The sequence below is a fragment of the Balearica regulorum genome, chromosome 3 (genome assembly GCF_011004875.1).
Source record: "Balearica regulorum gibbericeps isolate bBalReg1 chromosome 3, bBalReg1.pri, whole genome shotgun sequence".
Taxonomy (NCBI): domain Eukaryota; kingdom Metazoa; phylum Chordata; class Aves; order Gruiformes; family Gruidae; genus Balearica; species Balearica regulorum.
This window is the reverse complement of record NC_046186.1, coordinates 27,369,728-27,391,147: the sequence shown is the minus strand read 5'-3', so window position 1 is coordinate 27,391,147 and position 21,420 is coordinate 27,369,728. Positions and strand designations below refer to the sequence as shown.

General features: G+C 38.8%; 1 protein-coding gene and 1 long non-coding RNA gene across 2 annotated transcripts in view; one reads left to right on the top strand and one right to left on the bottom strand.

Moving 5' to 3' along the window:
• The window catches only part of LOC142600928 (uncharacterized), a 637,768-nt gene that overhangs the window by 322,553 nt on the left and 293,795 nt on the right, over positions 1-21,420 (bottom strand). The gene's annotated exons all lie outside the window — the stretch shown is intronic.
• Positions 3,877-21,420, top strand: part of HMGCLL1 (3-hydroxy-3-methylglutaryl-CoA lyase like 1) — an 89,241-nt gene continuing 71,697 nt past the window's right edge. The window contains exon 1 of the mRNA XM_075747375.1: positions 3,877-4,158. Within this exon, the coding sequence (XP_075603490.1) occupies positions 4,042-4,158 (117 nt within the window). The 5' untranslated portion in view covers positions 3,877-4,041. The remainder of the gene's footprint in view (positions 4,159-21,420) is intronic.

The window sequence follows — 21,420 nt, the reverse complement described above, 5'->3', positions numbered from 1 at the left end:
AAAAGGCAGTGCCCTTTATAAATATGAAATAACATAGCTTATGGTACATCCCTTCTTTTATGACTCTGTCTATAGGTGTGTAACTGTTGTGACTGTGAAACCAGGTCTAAGCTCCCCGAATTTCCTTCTTTTCCTATTTAATACTGTCTAGTAGTATGAGAATAAAATTAAAATGTTTCAATATTTTTTTGTTTGTGTTTTACATTGTGATCTAGTTGGCAAAACCCCTGCCATCTGATTGAATCAGTGAAAGAACAGAAAAGAACAGGATCCAACATCTGGCAAGACGTAACTTGGACTTTCTTCTTGATTGTGTCTGTTTCAAATGCCAGGTGTCTATCACCTGGCGTGTAGTCTTACTTTGGCAAAGTAAATCTATTACTAACTCTCTGAAGAATGCTGTCTCTGAATAATGCCACTGCTAATGGAACACTGATTTACTGCCACAACTGTAAAGAATCTTTTTTAACATTGTGTTACACTTCCCATCAATTTAGATCAACCAGACCTACCATATGTGAGAAGTTATCTGCATTTTTTTCCAATAAAACTGAAATGATGAAAGCTTTGCTTTCCCTGAGGTATCATCCACTATTGGTAGCCCCATTGTTTTTTCTTTAGCCCTCATCTTCTTTGTCAGGGCTGGAGCATATTATTCCTGCAATGCTTGCCAGAATTCTATGGCTTATTTGTTGTTTGAGACTCACCATATGTGTCTTTGATCCCTGCCTAGTAGGCACCTTGGCTGCTCGCCAGTTTGGCACTTAGGATTATCAGCAGTATGAATAGCTCCCCTGCTTCTGATTCTGTCCTTCTTGCTGTCATCAAATCACTCTTTAAACAACTTTCTTATTTTCTTTTAGATGCTTGTGAACGATCAACCTATTTTTACCGTGCCTTTCTTGGCCAAGGTTTTGTGCCACACTGCAGGAAATCCAAATGCTTGATGTTTCCACTCTTAATGATCTGCCTGCCAGCTACCTGTGTAATTGCACAGGAACAATAAGCAGTGCAGAAACATCTCTCATGGTAATATTTGAAGTTTCTCTGCATATTACACAAATTTGCCTGTTCTCCCCATCTGGTAGGCTTGGTGGCATGACTTTTATGAGAGATTATTTATTTTAGTGAAAAGCATTGTGAGCCAATGACAATGATAGATTCAGAGGAGTATCAGAATGATAAATAGTTTTAAGAGACAAATGGAAAGCCAAAAGCCAGTCATGTGCAATTTCTGTTCGCTCTCCTGATGAAGCACTAAACATATCTGAGTCCTTCCATGTGTTCTAGTAAACTGAAGTTGTTCCAAAATGCCATTGTTGAACAAAAACTATGCAGAATTAAAATAAGGAACAGCACAGGGCATATAAAGGTCCAGATCACAAGAGGCCCATGTGCTGTTACAGAAAGATCTGGCAGAAGTCACCAGTATTCTTTAGATGATTTTGCAAATGCTTCTATCAGTAAATAGGCTGGTAGTACCACTGAAAGTAAACAAGCTTAAACAGCATATTGCATCATATCTACCTTCATATTAACTCAGAAAGTGGGATGGAGTAAGTTTTGTAGCCCCTGCAGGCAAAGAACAGTATTGGCGTGATTATGCCTGCTTAAGATGCGCTCTTCTTGGAGCTCCTTTCACATGGTGCTGTTTCATGTGACTCTTGTTTAGGAAGAACAATTTGGTTTAGCTCTAAAGCTTTTAACACACAGTACTTTTTCGATAGATAAATTATCATGTCCTTCTCCCAAGGAACACGAGAGTTTCAGATGAATGTGCTTTACTCATACATCTCTTGATTTTGAAACAACTTACATGGAATTAGAAGCACTGGCTGAAAAATTCAGTGCTAAATTGGCAAGGGTGAAAAACAAATTCTGATTTCAGGGAAAATAAGAGGTACAGCAGAAAAAAACAATGGGAAACTGTTGCATGAGAACCCACTTAATTTGGGATTACTTTATATCACTGTTATATTTTCCTTCTCTGCCCAACAGCACTGGGATTTCAGGCAAAGATACTCCTTTTCACCATATTCTCTGAGTCTTAAAGCAGGTTTGTGCCAGAAAATGTTCACAGTGGACTTGGCTGGCAGAGCACATTGAAGCTTTAAGCCCTACAAAAGTGGCATTCAATTCTGGCGGTATGTTCTATAGTTATGTTTATAGCAACAGTGACAAAGAAGCAACGCTATTAGAAGGAATTTAATGTGGAGAAGATAGCAGTTTGATGGCTAAGCTACCTGCAGAGTGTTACAATGAACCTAATTTCAGAGGTATTTGTAAGAAAGATGATTAAATGGAAAATGAAGCTTGACTTCAGCATCGGAGTAACCTGAGAACAGGTCAGGTAAGTAGGAGAGCTGTACTTTACAGATAGACATAGTCCTCATGATTGCATTTTTCACCCTATTTCCAACTCGCTATGATAGGTATAGAAAAGTGCAAAACGAAATTATTTACCTCAATAAAGTGCTTTTCTCTTCACCTGTACCAAATCATAGATAAACTGTCTCTCACTGGGAGCAAAAGATAAGGCTTGACTTTATGGCCAGCCTTTGTATATTTTATCCCTAGCTTTACAGGTAACAAGACCAAAGCAAGTATCCAGAGTCAGCATTGAATGGAAACTTCAGTGGAATTTTGAACTCTGAAAACATTAGAATTCTGAATTTACAAATATTTTACTGGAAGAAGGCAGAAAACATACTAACTGCCTCAGATCACAGTCAGTAGAGAAACCCCTGGCACTTTTCTGTGTCCAGATTTGAAATTGCAGAGATGCCCACTAGCGATACTTTAAAATAAGTTTTAAAGTCTTATGTTAAATATTTCATTTCTGAAAAGCTGTCATTATCCTTGACAGACAAAAATTTGCCAGCCAGCAGATAGCATCCAGGCTTGGTTCACAATGGCACTCAGAAGCAGGGAGGGGTTCGGAGTTAGAGGGCAGCAAGCTAGAAATGCAGAACAGCAGAAGAAAAAGATGGTGCTTTGAGAGCATCGTGTCTATCAGCAAACGACTGAAACAGAGACTTGGCTGTAAACTTGCTAAACTTTTGCAGAAAATGACCGAGGGAAAGGTTAGTGAATTTAACAAAAAATCCCCGATACCCCGGAAAAGGCATGATCCAGAAACAATTTCCAATGCATTCGGTATTTCACTTGAGCGTAGTTTGGAAAGTTGGCTGACGTACTGAATGCTGAAGGAGATGACAAAATATAACCTGCTGCTTCTGAGCAAGCTGTTAAAACCTGAAAAGTATTCCATTTGCTATGTTCTAAGTTTCTGCTACCCAAATGAAAAGCATAAATGCAAGTGTGCGCATAAAGCCTCCTGTCAAAGCCCTGCTGCCACCTGAACGGCCGAATGAGCAGGACACGTTTCATTCCACACCATTTGGCAGCCCCAGGATCCCAAACAGGGCAGGCGGGCTTGGTCTCAAGGAGCCCCGTCCCTTCCTCTCTTTCCCCTCAAGCCTGCTGCCAAGAGCCTTGAAAGCCCAGGCTGAGCGCCGTTTCCCCCGGGCGGGCGGAGTGCCAGGAGGGACGCGGGGCTGGTCGGCTGTCTGTCCTCATGCTTGCACCCGTCCCCCGAGCTCTGGGCCCGCCGGGTCCCCGACTCTCCTCAGGGGCTTCTCTCCCACCCCGGCCCCGCAGTGGCAGGCTACTGTGGCGCCGGCCAAGCCAGCGCCAAAGGCGGGCAACCAGCGCCCTCAAGGCCCGGGAAGGTGAGGAGGGGGCGGTGAGGCAGTGCCGCGGCCGTCTCCGGGCGGGCCGCCCCCCCACCGCCGCGGGCTTGGCGGCGGTCGTGGGGTCCGCGGGCTGAGGCGGCGATTGCCGCAGCAGCCGCGGGAGGGGCGCGGCGGGGATGCCGGCGCGGCGGGCTCCCGCGCTCCGCCAATCACAGGCGCTGCTCGGGGCGGGCTGCAGCCAGTGGCTGCGGCGGGCGCGGGGCTGGCGGGGCCCCCGCTGGCCGGCAGGCTGCGCCGGCCTTGCGGCTGGTGCCGGGCGACCAGGGGAGCGCCCCGCCGCCGCGCCATGGGCACGGTGCCGTCGGCGCTGAAACACTGCCTCAGCTACCAGCACCTCCTCAAGGAACAACTGTGGATCGGGGAGCCGGCTGCGCCGCCGCCTGCGGCTCCGCACCCCGGGCAGGTATCGCCGGGCGGGGATGAAGGGATGGGATGGTGCCGGCCCTGCGAGGCGCGGCTGCCGCCAGGGGGAAGCCGGGGCCCGCCGGGCGCGCGGGGCCGCCACCGCCGCCGCCCTCTCGCCACCGCCCCCTCGCCGCCGCCGCCTCGCCCCTCGCACGTACCCTGCGTCCCTGCTGCCCCCCGCCTGAGCCCGGCCTTCGGCCCCCTCCTTGCCCGCCCCGGTGGCCCTCCCGCCGGCCAGCGCCGGGTGTAACGGCGTGCATGGAGGAGTCGGGGCCTCTCTCATCCCCACACGCCGCTGGGCCTTTCCTGGTCAATAGTGATTGTGACTGATAGTGCACACACAGTTGGGCATCTCTAGTGGCGCTAGGGACAGGGATGAGGCAGTCTTAAAGAAATCCACTTACCTATGTCCCTCTCACCTGTTATAATCTACTGTGTGAAAAGTCATAAAACTGTAGGGCGACACATATTTTTGCAAGGCCACAGTATTGACCTTGCTCCCCGGAGTTCACATTTCTCAAACTGAAGTGTGGTGAGCCCATCTGCTGTCGGGTGGGAAGTCATTACAGCTGTAAGGGTGTGGAGGCAGAGCTGTCAGCTGTACCCTCCTTTCGGCCTGGGGTGCTCCGAGTACCCATGGGATTGTCATGGAGGGATGACAAGAAGGTGGTTGCTCACCCTCCTGTCTGTCAGCCACGACCAGGTGTGGGGAGTGCCTGGAGAAAGTGGGGACTGGGAGAGAAAGTTGGGTGAGGAGGCACGTGTGCAGGCGGCCAGATGAAGACTGTAGGCCATGACTGTCCTAATCATGGCTTTGAAAGGAAAGAAATGAAGGACAGGGGAAGCTACTGGTGGCTTTTGGGGAGAGGCTGGATAAATCTGGAAGGACGTTGGAGGAAGATGTCAATATAAAGTACTCAAAGAAGGAAATAATTCTGAGCATGAGATTGCCTTTACTACAACAGCGCACTTATTGTTGGGACATACTGTGTCTGAACTGTCATTCATTCCAAGTCTAACTCCAGTAATCAGTCAGTGCTTCAAACATTAAAAAGCATGAGCCAAGCCTAGAACAAAATTGGCTTAAATATCATGTCTTATAAAAAATGCACTTCTTGTTCATTGCATCTTTCTTCTGTATTCTACACCTTTCAGACATACCATGGGTAGATCTTCCATTTTTCTCCACCATCGGGAAGTGAAATTTAATTATTAGGTAGCAATGTAACTTCAGTGGTGGGGAGATCATGAAAAATATAATGTTCTGAGTGCCATGAAAGCTGGCGGCATTGTAATTTTGCTTCAGATGGTCTGATATCTCAAAAGCTACGTATATGGAATACCCAAAGCAATACTGTTGTGAGCAGTATTTGAGTTTTGTATAGGTAAGCTCCATACAACTTCCAGCTGTCACAATTCCCTGAGAATAGTGTCTATCCAGCATAGAATTTTGGGGGAAAAGATCAAACATAATTCCTTCCATTGTTTTTGTAAAAGCAGAAAAATGTTTTCTTACTGTAAAATGAAATAACATAGAACGGAAGGACTTTTATGTCTTAGGCAGGAAGCAAAGCACTATAATCTTCTTCATATACCCTTGCTACATTTTGCTGCATCATTTTCTTTCAAAAGATGAGAACGTTTTTTAAAAATTCCTTCAAAATACCTTGATATGCCACTTGATTGCATCAGTCTCTACCCCCTATCAGACAAAGCATCTGAAAGGTTCAAGGGCTTTTGCAACAGAGAGGGTTTGAAGTCAAAGACAAGCAATAACATCTTCCCGGAAAATCATAGATCAGAAAAAAAAAAAGGTTTCTTTATTGTAATGGATGCCTGTAACTGTTGCTTCATTTTTGCAGTGCTCTTCTTTCATTTTAAACACCGTTTTTCTTCCTCCAAGGATACAGAAGGATGTCTTCCTCATTAAACAGCAAACATGAGAATTAGCTTACACTCCCCATGCACATTGATGTGATTGTAAGCTGCACAGTCTGCTGAGCCCATCAACACAGATTAAGTCAGGAGCTGGTCACTGTTAATGTTTTGACATTTGCTTCTGCATTACCTCACTCTGTGATTTCTATTAGGTGATTTTAGTAATTTTCTTTACTTTACAAGAATCTGTTCAGATTTCCATTTTTCTCACATGGCTACTAAACAACCCATAAAGGTTTTCCTTATGCTTGAGTGCATTCTGTACCAGTCTTGTCCAAGAAAAAATGTGTTCCTTTTTATGTGATCTAGAAATGATATTAGCTTAAGTGATGGTTGTAAAAAGTCTGTTTTTTTGTTTTGACCAGTGTATGCAAGACTGTTATGGGGGCACCATTGTAGTCACATTTATATGGGTACCAAGAAATTAAATAGGGGAGGGACTTTAAGGTGCAAGAACAGTTTCCCAGAAATAATTTAGTGCTTTCATGGGTGATAAGTTGATTTTCTTACTGAAATATTTTCAGGAGTTTTTCAGGATTTTTCTTTAAGCACGAAGTAAAATGTAGGTGTTATTAGAGTGTTGCTACCAGGACTCTCATAAAATAAAATTACTCAATTTTACCTAAAATATCCAAAATATATAAAAATTTGGTTATATACTGGGCTGACTAATTTTTAAAGGTCCAGGTTTACTACTTGGGGCTGTATTGGAGGCAAAATAATAGGTCGTAGAGTGAGTAGTGGGATGTCTTAGTCTTTGTTTTCCCTTAATTTTCCTGTTTCATTTAGCCAACAATTTTGTAGTATTTTTACAACCGTATTTGACATTAAAACATAGGATTGCTTAAGGAGCAAAGTTATTGAAAAGGAGAGGTGAAAAGCAGAAGGTAATTGGGCTAATGGCTAGATAGGAAATAAAATTTTCTACTATCTATTAGTAGAATTTACTAATATATTAGTAGAATTTACTAATATTATCATCACTTATTTCACTTATTAAGAGTGAAATAAGTTTCACTCTTACTTAGACTAGTCTGTATTATGTAAAAAACCCTATTGAATACCTGACTAGTCAATGAGACACCGCATTCCTGTTGCAGTATCTTCATCTTACTCCCTTTTCTTAATTTCTTCGTCTTGATTGCTTCAGAAATACTGTCTTATGTTTCATACAAGGGGATCCCAGTTCTGTTTAATTTTCTTAGCATTGCCCCAGTGTATACTGTTTTTTATTAATAGATCTGGTTAATTTAATATTAAAAGTCTGATTAATTTTACTAAATGGGAGCTATAGCTACATGAGAATTTGTTAAAGATATGGATTTATATTAGAACTATAAAATGTGCTAGGATCTACCTAGAAAGGAGGTGGCAGTAGATGTTGCAGTATTGGGGAGATTTCCGCAGTGATTGAGATTGCTACTGATGGTGACTCATAGCACTTGACTGGAATTTGTAATGTACTTTGTGTTCTGTTTTGTAAAAAGCTCAGGCTGAGCAGCAGCGAGGAAGGCTGGCTGTTCATCCACTGCTGATGGTTGTCCTCTAGCTTGGTAGGAACCTTCTGGCTGGAAGGAGAGATGGTCTGAGAGTCACTGACGTTGGTCTCATCCTACAGACTTAATGTTGTTTTCATGTAGGTTAAAATGGAGTTTTAATGCATTAGGAATATGCTAAGGACACAGCATGTCCTTAGCTGCATGGCTAAAGAAGTGGTGTAAAAGACTGGGATGAAATTCAAGGATAGAGAATGATTAGATACCTTGAGACTAATAACCCAAACTAGAAACTTTGACATTATCAGTTAGAAGCAATTGAAGAAGAGAAGAACCTTGGAATACTCACAAATCATAGGAGCGAGGACTAAGAGCTGCCAATATAGTACAGCTGTTAAAAAAATCAAATTAAGTCCTTGGATATATCAGATCAAGTATTTTCAGTCAAACAGGGAAATGTAGTGCCATTGCAAAAGACTGTATCTGAGGCTTGTTCAATTTTGGTTAGTCATGTTCAAGTGATTGAATTCCAGCTGGAACAAGTTATGTCTTGCACCACTGGAATGGTCAGGAAAATGGAGATGAAATGTAAAATGACTTTGGTTTGTTTGATATCTACTGTTAAGACCTGGCAGATGGGCAGACAGGGAGGGAAGAAGAGGAAAGAGCTGCTTAAAATAAAGGAATATGTTGCCACACACAAATGCACACTTATAATCTGTCTAGATATTAAATACAGAGTAGAAATGTAAAAGCTAAGTATTAAGTGGTGACATTCTTTAAGAGCTTTCTAATCAAAATAATGAAGGTGAATAACCTATATGATTTAGGTTTAGAAAAAGGATTATATGATGTGGTTTCCATAGCAGGGAAAATTATTAGATTCTTAAGACATTTTAAAGTTTGTATAATAAGGAACAAAGGACTAGTTATTTAAGTGATGTAATAAAGAGACAATTCCAAATCCAGTTTTTAATGACTTTGCATGGTTTACAATAGTTTGGAAAAAAATAGAGTTGGTTAAGGTCAGAATATCAACTTAAGTGTGAATATTCATCTTCTGTCACTTTAAATCAGTGCATCCTACTCTACAAGAAGCTAGTGGCTAAATATAGATAAGTAATAAACATCTTTCTCTTAGACCTTTGTGTTTTAATGTATATTACGAGTATATTAATATGATGTGGTGAGGGCTGCCTATGTCTACCACAAGGAAAGCAAAAATGAGTCAAAAATAAAACTCTAGTCTCTTGTGCTGCTGGATGTGGCTGTGACTTGAGGAGGTGTAAATCTATCTAAATAATGCTAATGTGTGCTATGTTGTCTGGTATGATTTCTGTCCTAGATTTAGGGTGTCACGTGGGATGTGATACCCAGAATATTAACAGTTGTTCAGTATATTATCATTGGAAAGCACAGCGTACTTTATTATCAGTTTTATAACTGGAGAGGAACACAAATTCTACACACTCAGTACGTATAATAACAAACAAAAGCTTGGATCCTCTAAGTTAGACAGCTAATTCTGTTTCAGTGCCTAGGTTGCAAGGATTTATATGTTACATGTCTAAATATCTAGACCTAAACCACACAGCCTAAGATTCCCTCATCTCCTCCTGCGTGGCACCCGTGGATCAAGAGATCCACACAAGTGTCTTTTGCAGTTTTAATTTGCTAGTTTAGATTTTGCAATATACTATCATGCTTTAAACATATGATAGAAACCTCTCACATTTATTTTTAAAGTAACTCAAGAATAACAACAAAACCCACAGTCCATATGACAATTATGTATATTTCTTGTAACCACTTCTTGTATTTGATGGTTGATTCTTCTTTCAAATTACAGCGTAAAAATGAGGCATCTGTTATTATGCTACCTGGGAGGAGAAGGCATGTCTGTTTTATTTTAATCTTTTAGCTACACCTCAGAGCAACTGATTTGAGACATACTATATTTCATATTCTTTTTATCTCCACGTAATTATCTATTCCAGGAACAAATTCACATTTGCAGGTTCTCCTTAAAAAACTATTTAGGTTATTTTCATTTTTAATTTAATTTATTTAGTTTAAGAACTACTATAAAAATTTGCTGTCAACAATATTGCAAATTTATTAGTTTATTATGACAATTACAATATGCAAGAAATACATCATAATTTACATTCAGGTTTTTTTGATCTGCTGAAAATTGCATATGAAGTCTATTTTTAGTAGAGAAAAAAGAAGCTAGATGTCCTGAACTTTATATTGCAGAATTCTTGTTTCTTGACTTTTAAAAAGGATGACATTATTTGAAAATACTTAATGAAATCAGTATAGAGAAAGTATATTAGTTGCATGGGGCAAAGATCTTGTATCCTTTTTTTTCCCCTCTCTCCTTTACCCATCATTGTTACCTCATTCTGTGTTTTCATCCTGAGCTTCCAAAGTATTTAAATTTTACATTATCTTTCATGTAATTTAAGACTAAATAACTGATCACTAAGAGACTTTGAAATTCCTGATTTCCAGCCCATATTCCTCTGGATGTAGAGTCCTTGTCAATACAGAACTCAGTTGATTGATAGATCTTTTTCTCGATGAATACATCACAAGATAGGTACTTTTTTTCTTTAGTTGTGGATTTCCAAGCAACATTTATTTTCTTAATGTTTACTTAAAGCATACAAAGTTATTAATAATAAAATAAATAGAAGAATAAAGTAGAAAGGATTACTATAATTTAGAATTAAATTATAAACTATTAAGTTCGTATCAGCAAGCTGTATCTTCTCCTGATGACTTTGGAGATGATAAATGACTTTTGATATACGCTGACACAGAAGGTAGTAAATAAAACACAAAAACGCACTCCCACTGAATTTAACCAGAGTAGACAGAGTTCAATGCTGAGCTCTTTCCAAAATTTTCTTTGAAGTCAAAAGGAATTTCCCCTTTAGAAGATCCAGTCAGAAGACTCATGCCAATTTTTTCAAGTATTCTTTATGCTGCAGAATAAGAGCTCAAGAACATTGGTGGATAAAATGTTGGACAAAGAAAGTCTGAAAAGGCTAAGTAGTTGGTTTGTTAAAGGTACCAAACAGCATGTTAGAAGTTAAGAGGCTGATAATAACGTGTAAGCTTGCCCTAAATGGAGTCACTGACATTTAGTTCTTTTGTGCCATTTGATTGTAAATAGTGGAAAGATAACATGAGCTTTTTAGGTGATACAGATTTATGCTATATTAGGATTATCATGTGGGTGTAGAACTTTATAATACACCTGGAAATGTTGTAAAGGATTTTACAGATCTTGGTCTGCAGATTTGAGAATTAAAAAAATGCACAGGAAATTTCTACTCAGACCCAACATCTGTGTTTTGGTGAGATCCCCTTTTTGACTTGTACCACCTCCACCTCCTTCCAAGACTACATGTGGGCACAGTGATGTTCATTTCCTCTGTTGCCAGCTCAAGCAAAAAGATTAATTTCAGACACCCCAATGTGTCAAATCAGCATTTTAAAATTCATACATCTTGAGATCTTTTTTTTTTTTAATTCATTTACTCATTGCATTGGCCGAGTGTGAAGATAAGTGACTTGTCTAAGACCAAATAGATCCAAATTTAATTCCTACTGAAATAAATGGGAATATTATCTTTGTTTCAGATTTTAATAAGGATTTTATTTACAATTTGTGGATCTTCTAGCTTCTGGTTTGGTAAGAAAATCTCACTAGTGCCTTATAAGACTACTGAAAGACTTGCAAGTTGGTCAGACATAGAAGTTTTCATAAAGCAAAATATTTACTGCTCCTAAATAATAAATTTTTTTATCTTTGACCTGTCTGATGAGGTGACTAATAAATAGTAGTAACAGTTGTCTCTGTAGTGGCTTGGATCTCAAGTTAGTTTTTTTTTTCACTCAGATTTGGCTTAAAGATGGAATGCTGGGTACCTGGAATGAAGTTTATGAAGTCACTTATTTTCTCTCAGTTTTAATGCTAGGACCTTTTTTGGTGTTTCAGAGGTAAAAGGTCGCTCCAATTCTTGCAGCATCTGGGTTGGAAGATTCACTTGTTCATGGAAGAATGTGTTTGAATTTCAGTTTCTATGTGAATATCATGCAGTGAGAAACTGGTGCAGTGTAGGTACAGTCCAGAGATAAAGCTGAAATGAGTTCTTGTCACTCTCTGCTCTTTCGCAACATAAATATTTGAGGCGTTTAACCAAGGTGATAGTTCTCTGAAATTTTGGGAATTGAAGGTTATTGAGATCCTTTGATGTGTCAAATGTGGAAGGAGTTATGTTTAAAGGAGTTATGTTTAAAGTTATGTGAGGGACTTCAGAACAGCAGTTATTGAATACTTCAGGCTGCGTTGAATTCTCTTCTATTGTTTAGCACTCTCATTCATTTAACAAAGGTGAAATCTTTTCTTTAGCATTCTTCTTTTCCCCCAAATGTATATTTAAAAAGATAGATGAAGTATGAAAGAGAAATGTGTATTAAAGATAGTGTGTGGTATTGTGAACTCTCTGGGGAATGTGTACCACCCTACAACATGTGCCAACGCACATCATAATGCATCTGTGGACTTCGACATACAGTGTAATGAAGTACTATGCACTCAGTAAGGCTCATCAATTAACTGAACCTCAGAAAATAGTGGAACAGAAAAATACTAATTTTAAGAATGAGAATAAAAAGCTATCAGGCACAAATTTGTAGGAGAGAGATTCTCTCTGACTATCTAATCCATCCATCTTCTGTCACGCAGAAAAACTCATCAGGACATTGAAACTCTGAGAAAAGTTGCTTTATTGGCTGATCTGGAATTTCTGAGATAAGAGCATGTAATATGAGGCCTGTAGCTCCATGATCAAAATCAAATTTTCATACTGTGCTAAATACCAGTAAAGCTAATTCAGCATTTTTGCTTTTCAGCAAAAGGGAAATATTTTATTACTGCTGTATTAATGTACACTTGTATAACCCTTTTGGGGCAGAAATGTCAAAAACAACCCCTTAGTGTAGTGGAGATAAAAGTTTTTTCTATTTTGCAAAATGTTGATAGTGACATAAGTTGTAATTAAAGTGTTTATTAAACATTAGGTTATGAATCAGATACAGACTTTATTTTTCTGACTATCTAGTCTTTTAATCAATCATGCCAAAGGAATCAGAAAACAGGTAAGTACATTATTTACATTTCAGGAAAATACTTTCAGGGATAGTTTTAAGGGTTGCTTTTCAATCTTATGGTATTAGAGTTGGAAGTAATCAGCTTATGACTTTTCAGACTTTTACTGGATTAGACATAATAATTGATAGCAAAGATTTCGATCATAGTTTGGGGCAAAATTCTAATGTTGCAAAAGATGAAAAAGATGATGCAGGTGATAAGAAGGAAATTATACTTACTGGCAGAATGCTATTGTAGCTTATATTATTTTAGATAATTGCCTTGTTAAACAGAGATTTATTTTATGGTTTGGTGTAAATGAATGAAAGCTACTCAATTGTTATATTACATTTGATTTTGTTATTTGGATTAAATATACTTATGAGTGTGATTCTCAACAGCTTTTGTGACAAAAAAAATACATGAAAAAACTGCTAAAAGGTGCAGTGTTAGAAAACTGTACTGGGTAGACATTTCTTCTTTGTTTGGCTGGGGTTTTTTTGTCCACAGATGTTAGCTGTTTTGTGTGGGAATAAAGGTGTTAGTTTATGAGTTTCTTGGAAAAAAAGTTTAAAGGCTTTGAATACATGAGATGTGTGGAGTGAAGCGCCAGAGGACATTGGTGGAATGTTAGGTGAAACCCATAGGGAAATAATTCAACAGCAGCATCTGGAAAGGAACTGTATGTGGCTTTAGGGTTTACTTTTAATGCAAGTAGTTAAGATGAGATTAAATATAGGTGTTAGTATGTGAGAAGTGGGGGAGCAAGGTTAGTGATGAAGGTATATCATGTGGAATACTGGGATTAGGAAAAAGATTTAACAGAATCCACAGCTGATCACAGCTGAATTTTTAAAAGCCTGGAAACATAATTTGAATTGAACTATATATTGGCTTCATATAAAGCAAAACAGCTTACATGAAGAATTTATTGGGGAAAGAGAAGAGAGAGGATAGGCAAGTTCCTTACCTCTGCCGTGTCTCACTTTTGCCTGAATGGTATGAAGAAGACGGAAAGTTAAGCTACTAAGCCAGCTGGCTGTTGGCTATACAGAGAGGATTCAACTGGTGATTGAGAATTGTCTCTTGTCTCCCTGCAGTTTTTTTGATACTCAGGACTTGATTCAATTGCCTAAGCACAGTTGTCTGGTGCCATGTGAGATGCCCTAAGTTACCTGAGATGGCTTATAGGGTTGGCAGATAGCAGACAGGATTTATGGGAGACCTGTGCCCTCTGCGGCAATAGCTGGAAGTCAAGTGGGACGCACCTGAAATGTACCAGGTGCCCGTAATTAGCCATCTGACTTGTGTCCTTACTACTTGGCTGAGTTGTGTCATGTGCTCTTGGCCATTGCTGGCAGTGCTGAGAAGTGGCTTGATTCAGCTGGCCATGTTTCATTGCTGATGCCATTTAAGATGCCCTGTAGTATCCTACTTTACCTCCAGCTGTCGAAAAAGGCACAGGTCCTGTGTCCTACATGCTGTGCTTAGGGAACCTTAAGACATTACATGTGAATATATAAATTGACTGTACTGGGATGCCTAACACACCTGTAGACATAAATATGTAGATACCTAAGTTCAGGTGTCTTGAAGTCCAGTTGAATCCTGCCATTAAGAACATTTCAGGACGTTTTGAGCTTAGTGAGTGGTATGGCTGGATTGCTATTTAGTCCCTAAGTAGTCTTATCTATCATCAGAGTCTGGAACAATCCTTTGAGCAAGATTATGTGTCACAGTAAAATGAAAGTACAGCTAATGGTAATACCATTAGATTTTTTTTATCTTACTTATTTCGTGCTTAGTTAACACTGACCCACTGGTCTTATTACTAGTTTTACAATGACGCACATTTCTTTCTCATCTGCTGTACAACTTACTATCCAGAATATGGAGGCTGAAAAAAATCTTCCTAAATTTGTGAAGCCTAGAAGTGGAAGCAATAAAAAATTAGGAAATCTCATGATTCATTTTGTCATGACAACACTTAATCTTCTCAAATAGTCTGAAGTAATATAATATTTTTTTTTTTTTTTTTTGGTCATAGTTTCTCCAGTACCAGTCCCTTTTCTTCTGCTTGTTCCACTCCACTGTTTTCAGGTTTGCGTGATTAGAACATGTTAAAATCTTGTTACATTACTATTTAATGTAATAAATTGGAAATTTAACCAGTTCAGCAGAAGCTGTGACATATAATTATTATATGAGTACTTTTTAATAAGCTCATAAAAACTGATAAAATTTTTTAAATGTTTATTTTAAAAATAAGGCACTATATCTATCTTTTTCCTAAATTTCATATAAGGAAGAAATTCATTAGCTTTAATTATTATCAGTTAATTGGGCAGAAAATTATATTCTTTAAATATGCTCACATTTGACTGATTCCATTGTGAAAATGGAACACTTTATAACATCAAGATTGGTGTAGTGTTCTAGATACCATGATTTCCTTCCTACTATCGGGAAATTATTATGGTAACACTTTGCAGATTTTTTTTTTTCTAAAAAGCTTTATAAATTTTAAATTCTCCTGAAGGATGAGTTGCCAACAGTGGCTAAATAAATAACCATTAAACTACTGTCATTTTTATCAGTGTCTTTTGGAAAGAGAGCTATGGAAAACATAGTGGTGGGCCAGCTGTACTTGAATTAAAGATTTCCTTGATCTTTTAGGCACTGCCTTTGGACACAGAAGGTGATTTTGATGACAATAATAATTGAGAATAGTTGATTTACTTCCAACTTTTTAGTTGAGTCCTTAAAGATCTATGCATAACTCACTTTTATTGTCAATGAGGTATTTAGAGAGACTTATCTGATAGGGTGGATGGGCTGGCTTGTCAATGTTTTCCTTTTTTCTCCCCCATTGATATTCCAAAGCATTATAAAGGGCAAATTACTTTCACATGTTGGTCTTGTAAGCATGATCATGCCTCTGCTTTTTCGATGTGTGTGGAAAAACACCACTCTTTTTGCCTTCTAGAATTCTGTCTTCAGCCTTGCCTGTAAAACACCATACACACCATAATACTATTACCATAAATAATAGTAAAGGAAAGTGTGGGAGGTTTTGGCTCCAGTGTCATCAGTATGCTGTTGATCTCAGTTAGCTGTATCCTTTTCATCCAGCCCAGATGGCAGCATATAATTGCTTTTCCAGACTTTGACCAAGATAGGGATACGGATGAAAGTGAGTTGGCTGCAGATCAACTTGGTTAATGTAGAAATGCTGCTTGTTAGCCAAGGGAAGCATTTAGGGAAATAGAAAAAGGTAATGTATACACCATATCCTGAAAATACATTTTTAATTTTTGCTAAAGTGACTGGCTGTGTTGGCCTCTTACTAACAACAGAGGCCTCTAGTACCGTTTGTTATTGATTCCATTGTAACACAAGTCTATCTGTGGTTGCCTATGCCTCTGCTGCCACCTGACTCTAGTAACACATTCCCTTCATCAGTATTTTGCAAGTTACTCAAAATTATCTGTCACTACAGCACATCTGTCTGCTTTTAGGTTGTGTGAACTGTTAGCTGCTGTAACTGATGCTTGTATTCAAACCTCTGCGATTCCGTGTGCTCTACATTCGTTGAAAACAGCAACAAATGTTTTTGAGAAGATGATAAGTTGAGTTGTCAGTGATAATTCAGAAAGTGCAGACTCATCCAGGAGACTCTTATTTGACAGATTTGGTGGGTTTTTTTCTTTTTTTTTTCCTGTCAGATTGTGAATGATTTTATGTACAATACAGATATGAATATTAAAGAAGGGATTTCTTTGTTTTTCAAAGATTGTGACCAGTCTTCAGGCTTGATTTCATCCTTCTGAGTATTTGTCCTGTTATGCTACTACTTTTTTCAGGGCATCCAACTGCATGGCAGAGAGTTGCCATGGTTTGCAGTTGCTCTTAGAACTAGCTGCTTCTTCTGTTAGACATTCAGTCCCCAGTTCCTGAGATTTCCTTTTTGCAGGGCTGTCGGAACAGTAGTTTCGGAAGCCTGCATCTGCCTGTGGAAATTTCTGGTCCACTGGAGCTCACATTTGGCAAATTTGAAGCCATGGCCACCAGAAATGTTTGTGTGACTCCCTACTGACATGTAATAAGTTGTTGTCCTTGGCAGTATAGTTAGAGTGTAGCATGGACTGTCATGATTTTGATAATCACAATATAAAATGAGTAACTTCATGCAATTCAAGTGTTCACATTTCTTACTTTTGCTTACTAAAGGGAAAGGCTTCTAGGGGTCTGTAACTATCTTCACATCACAATAATTTTAAGATATATTTTCCAGTATACTTTCACTGGCTTTGTTTAAATTGAGATATCAAAATATTTGAAGAACAATAAGATTAAAACCCAATAAAATATGTAAATTAATAATCTAGAATTTTGATTTTTATATGCCTATTTTTTTCTCTGAGTATTTATTTCTAATATTTGAAATAGTAATAGTAATTGTATTTTAGGTAATAATGATATTATGCATGTTTCTTCATGAATGTTTCTATTTTGAATGGGTAGTCTTAATAGATTTTGCTCTTTATCATTATGTAAGGTGGGAAATACAGCTTTTATTAATTTTCTGTCCAGCATAGCCATTACTATGCACCTGAGATAAAACCACCAGTTAATTTGTGTTCTATCATTTCACTGTAACTGTGCTTTGCACAGTTTTGGGGGTTGAAAGCAATACATGAAAAGTTGCCAAGCAAGGACTTAATCAGAGCTGAAGCTAAAGAATATAGGCTAGCAATTCATGGTTTTATGTACTGCTACTGGAAAAACACGGTGTCCAGTGTAGTACCTCAGGGTAGCTCTTCAGTCTTGGAAGAAATACTGTTACATTCTGTGTTCTCTTTAAGTAATGGAGACATCAAGAAGAAAATCTAGTTTGTGAAGAAACTGAGGTGGTCATAAAGAAATACAGGATAATATTGTTGCAAGATCAGTATGGTAACCCATACAATTTGCTTGAGGAGTAGTAGTTTCAGAATGCATTCCAAACCCACATGATAAAATAATGAGGAATCTTTAAGCCTGTTTATTCTGAACTCGGCACTTCCTCATGAAAGGGGAAAATGAGGAGTAGTCTAAGAATGAACATCAGTTTAGTCTTTGATGTGATATGAAAAGTACAACAGAAAATACCTTTGATCCTTTCATGTATTTAAAAATGTATTAATGAATTATTAGAGCTTATTCTTATGCTTTTAAAATAAAAGTGAAAGTAGACACCTCCAAACAATATTCAGATATATGACTAACCTTTCAATTAAACCAAACAGAAGGAGCCAGGGTTTCAGTGTATGTGTATTCATAGTTCAAGCCGAGTTCACTTGAATTGATTATACAAGGCAAATTATGTGTTGGAGGGAGCTCCGGGTTTTGTTTGCATTGCTGAGCAGCTAAGCACATCCACTGTAAGCGAAAGGGTAAACTCCAAATCATAGAAAACAATATTCAGCAGGTGTTTCACACAAAGTATGTGAGAGTTGACCTCTTCTGATCTAGTATAAAGGAAAATAATCTGAGAAGTGAGGAATTCCTTCTCCTGCAAAGACTCGTGCAAACAGAGATTATATTGATTTATTAACTCTGTAGCTCTTTGGAAAATGTGCTATTTTGTATTTGGCCTGAAAGAAATGTCTCTTTGTGTGGAGGAGAGTTGTTTATTTGATTTGCTACGTCTTGTTACATTTTGCTAAGACCTAGGAGATACTGTGCTGCGAAATGGGTTTGCACCCTTAGTACCCCTCTGGTGATTCTCTTAGCAGGAAGTGATTTAGCACAACTGCGTATCCTGCCCCAATTTTCTCTTTTATGAGCATAGTTGTATTTGTGTATCAGACAGAGCTCTTTTACTGTTAGTTGGATTTTGATGTATTTTTCTGTGTCAAACCCTTGTTTGTTGCTTGAACAAGACATTATCCTTTGGGGTTACTCTCATAGCATATGTTAGCTGTAGCCTCCACTGGGTAAGGAGATGGTGCAGCAGTATCAGAGAGAGTTAATGCACAAAACACTAACTTTCAGCTGTCGTTTATGACTGCTGCTGCTCTCATCAGGAGCATGTAATATTACTAGCCTCCATCAACAAAGCTTCTACTTACAGTGCTAGCCATTAACAACTACTATGCTTTCTTTTTAGGTACAATTGATAGAAAGGGGTAAAGAAAGGGAGAAATAGGCTGCATTCTACTCCCAGCATGTATGACTTGGGGTGAAGAAATGCTCAAGGAGTATATATCTGAACTGGATGTCAGGGAGCAAGATTCAGATATTGCAATGAAGTCTAGAATAAGAAATTTCTCTCAGTTTGATTGTCAGGGAGCAGTGAGGGCCAGCAGCTCCCTAAGGGAGTGCAGCTGAAGGTGGTAACAGGGCTGGCAGGTCACCAGCCCTGGCCCAATCCCACAGTAGCTAAGTGAGGTGAGCAGGGTAGGCCTAGAGGTGGTAACGGGGTTCAAGCAAGAGTCCAGGTCATTGGGCAAGTTTGTGGTGATAAGGGAAGTCCAAGGTTAGAGCTGGGAGTGCAGGTCAGTGAGTCAGGTCAGGATTTGGTCCAGTGATTACCATGCAGCCCAGTGACCATCAGGCAGGTCCATAGTGATGAGAGAGGTCCAAGGTCAAAGTGGAAGGTCAGTCCATGGGTCAAGGTCTGGATTGCTATGAATGCTCTGCTCACAGAGAAGTTACAAGAAAACAAGGAGGTAAGAATTCAGTTGATCTGAATTGCTTCTAATGCATAGCTTGGGCAGAAGAATAGAAATCATGCCAGTTGCTCCAAACAGATACTCTGAAACAGGAATTAGATTCCTCTTCGTTGGACTGATGCTGCTTAAATAGCCATGTGCTACATGTTGATTTCATATACCTGGAAGATTGTTGATGTGTAAGGTATCAGTTGCCAAGGGTGTATTTTGGATTGAAATGATCTGCTACAAGGGGTAATGTTGCTTCCTCTCTCCTCTATATTTATCTGTATTCCAGTTTTGCAGTGAGGAAGAACTTAGAGACAAAGATGAAATGCGGCAACAGGATGCATTGGGAATCATGTCAGCAAGGACAGCTGAAAACTCACTTTAAAATGATGAAAAGAATACATCGCCTACTGAACTCTTGGAGTAACTCAAAAGATTTCTCTTGATAGCTCATTAGATGATATATAGTTCATTTGAGGCAGATGTCTGCTTGGGATTAAGACATCTGACTTAAGACATAAGTAGATGTCTACAGCAGCTGAAATTCCTGTGATAGCCAAGGCAGACCTAGAACAGGACTCAGTTGCTTAAACATAGGTGCCTAGTGCCATTTGAAACACCAGGATATATGAGACAACCTTATGAGGTAGGCATATCCTGCACATTGTAAAATCCATATGAGTTCTGTTTACCTCTGGAGTGGCATTCAGTCTGCAAGCAGTTACACAAACCTGGCAGTTGGGATCACCAGCCACTAGATGTGAACCTTAGAATGACCTGAATTATTCTTTATCTCTATCAGCAATATTAAATAAAGCTCCTTTAGCTGCCATAGGAATTTAGATATCTAGCATGACTTTGGACACCTGCATGGGGGGGAACCGTTTAGAAGCTCAGTTCAGTTGCCTTACAGATCTCTCTAGTGCCATTTAAGATGCCCTGCACGGTATAGACATCTTGACAGATTTGAAATGAGACCTACAGTAAATGGGTGAAGAGGTACCTGTGCCTTTCCTGTGCAGCACTTGGAGGTCAGAACTCTTTAGTCATCCAGAATGACTCCAGGTACATATGTTTAGACAGGAATGAGCTGAAGTTTTGTAACCTTGAGCTGAATACCACTCTTAAACCTCATCTTCTGTGGCTTTGGAAGAAATAAAGGATTTCCAAAAGGAATAGTAATATATAGATGATATTTTGCTTTTTTAAATTTATGTCCCGAGTAGTGTAGTTAAAAGCATGACTCGAATTTTCTAGTTTTGGGCAAGAATATTATTCTTAACACAGCAATGTTTTTGTACAATCTCTGGAGCATTCCCTATTAACGTCATTTATTACCTTTTGAACTGTAAGTTCATCAGAATTCTGCTCACTTGATAGAATTCTTTTTATGAAATATTATTTTCTAATTTCTAAATCAAAGTTATAGTTTTTTCTTATTAGTTGTTAGTTAATATTATTTGCACTTTCTGACCTTTATCTTTACCATTAAAGTCCTCTTTGTAAACAAGATTAGATCAAACAACTGGCCATTCCAGCAGCATGAGCATTTATATGCTTATATGTTTAGTTGAATTCTCCTATGTTTAAAATCATATTTCTTCTGTTTTCATACGAATGACTTGTATTTTATTGTAAACAGTCCTGCAACAATTTAATAAGTGTACTAGCAGATTATATTAGAATTTAATAATTCATGGAAATGACAGCAGAAATGTTAGCACTATTGCTTTACAACAGAAATCCCTACAGTGAATTCTCAGTCAGTCCAGATAATCTCTCAATATATGTAAATCACTACTCTTTCATGAACTCACACAAGCTCTCTAATAAAAGTTGTAAGCACATTCAAATTAAATTTGCAGAGTTGGACTAAAGTAATACCTGTAGGTTTAATCCCCAGTACAAGAGAGACGTAGACATACTGGATCAGATCCAGCAAAACGCCATGAAGG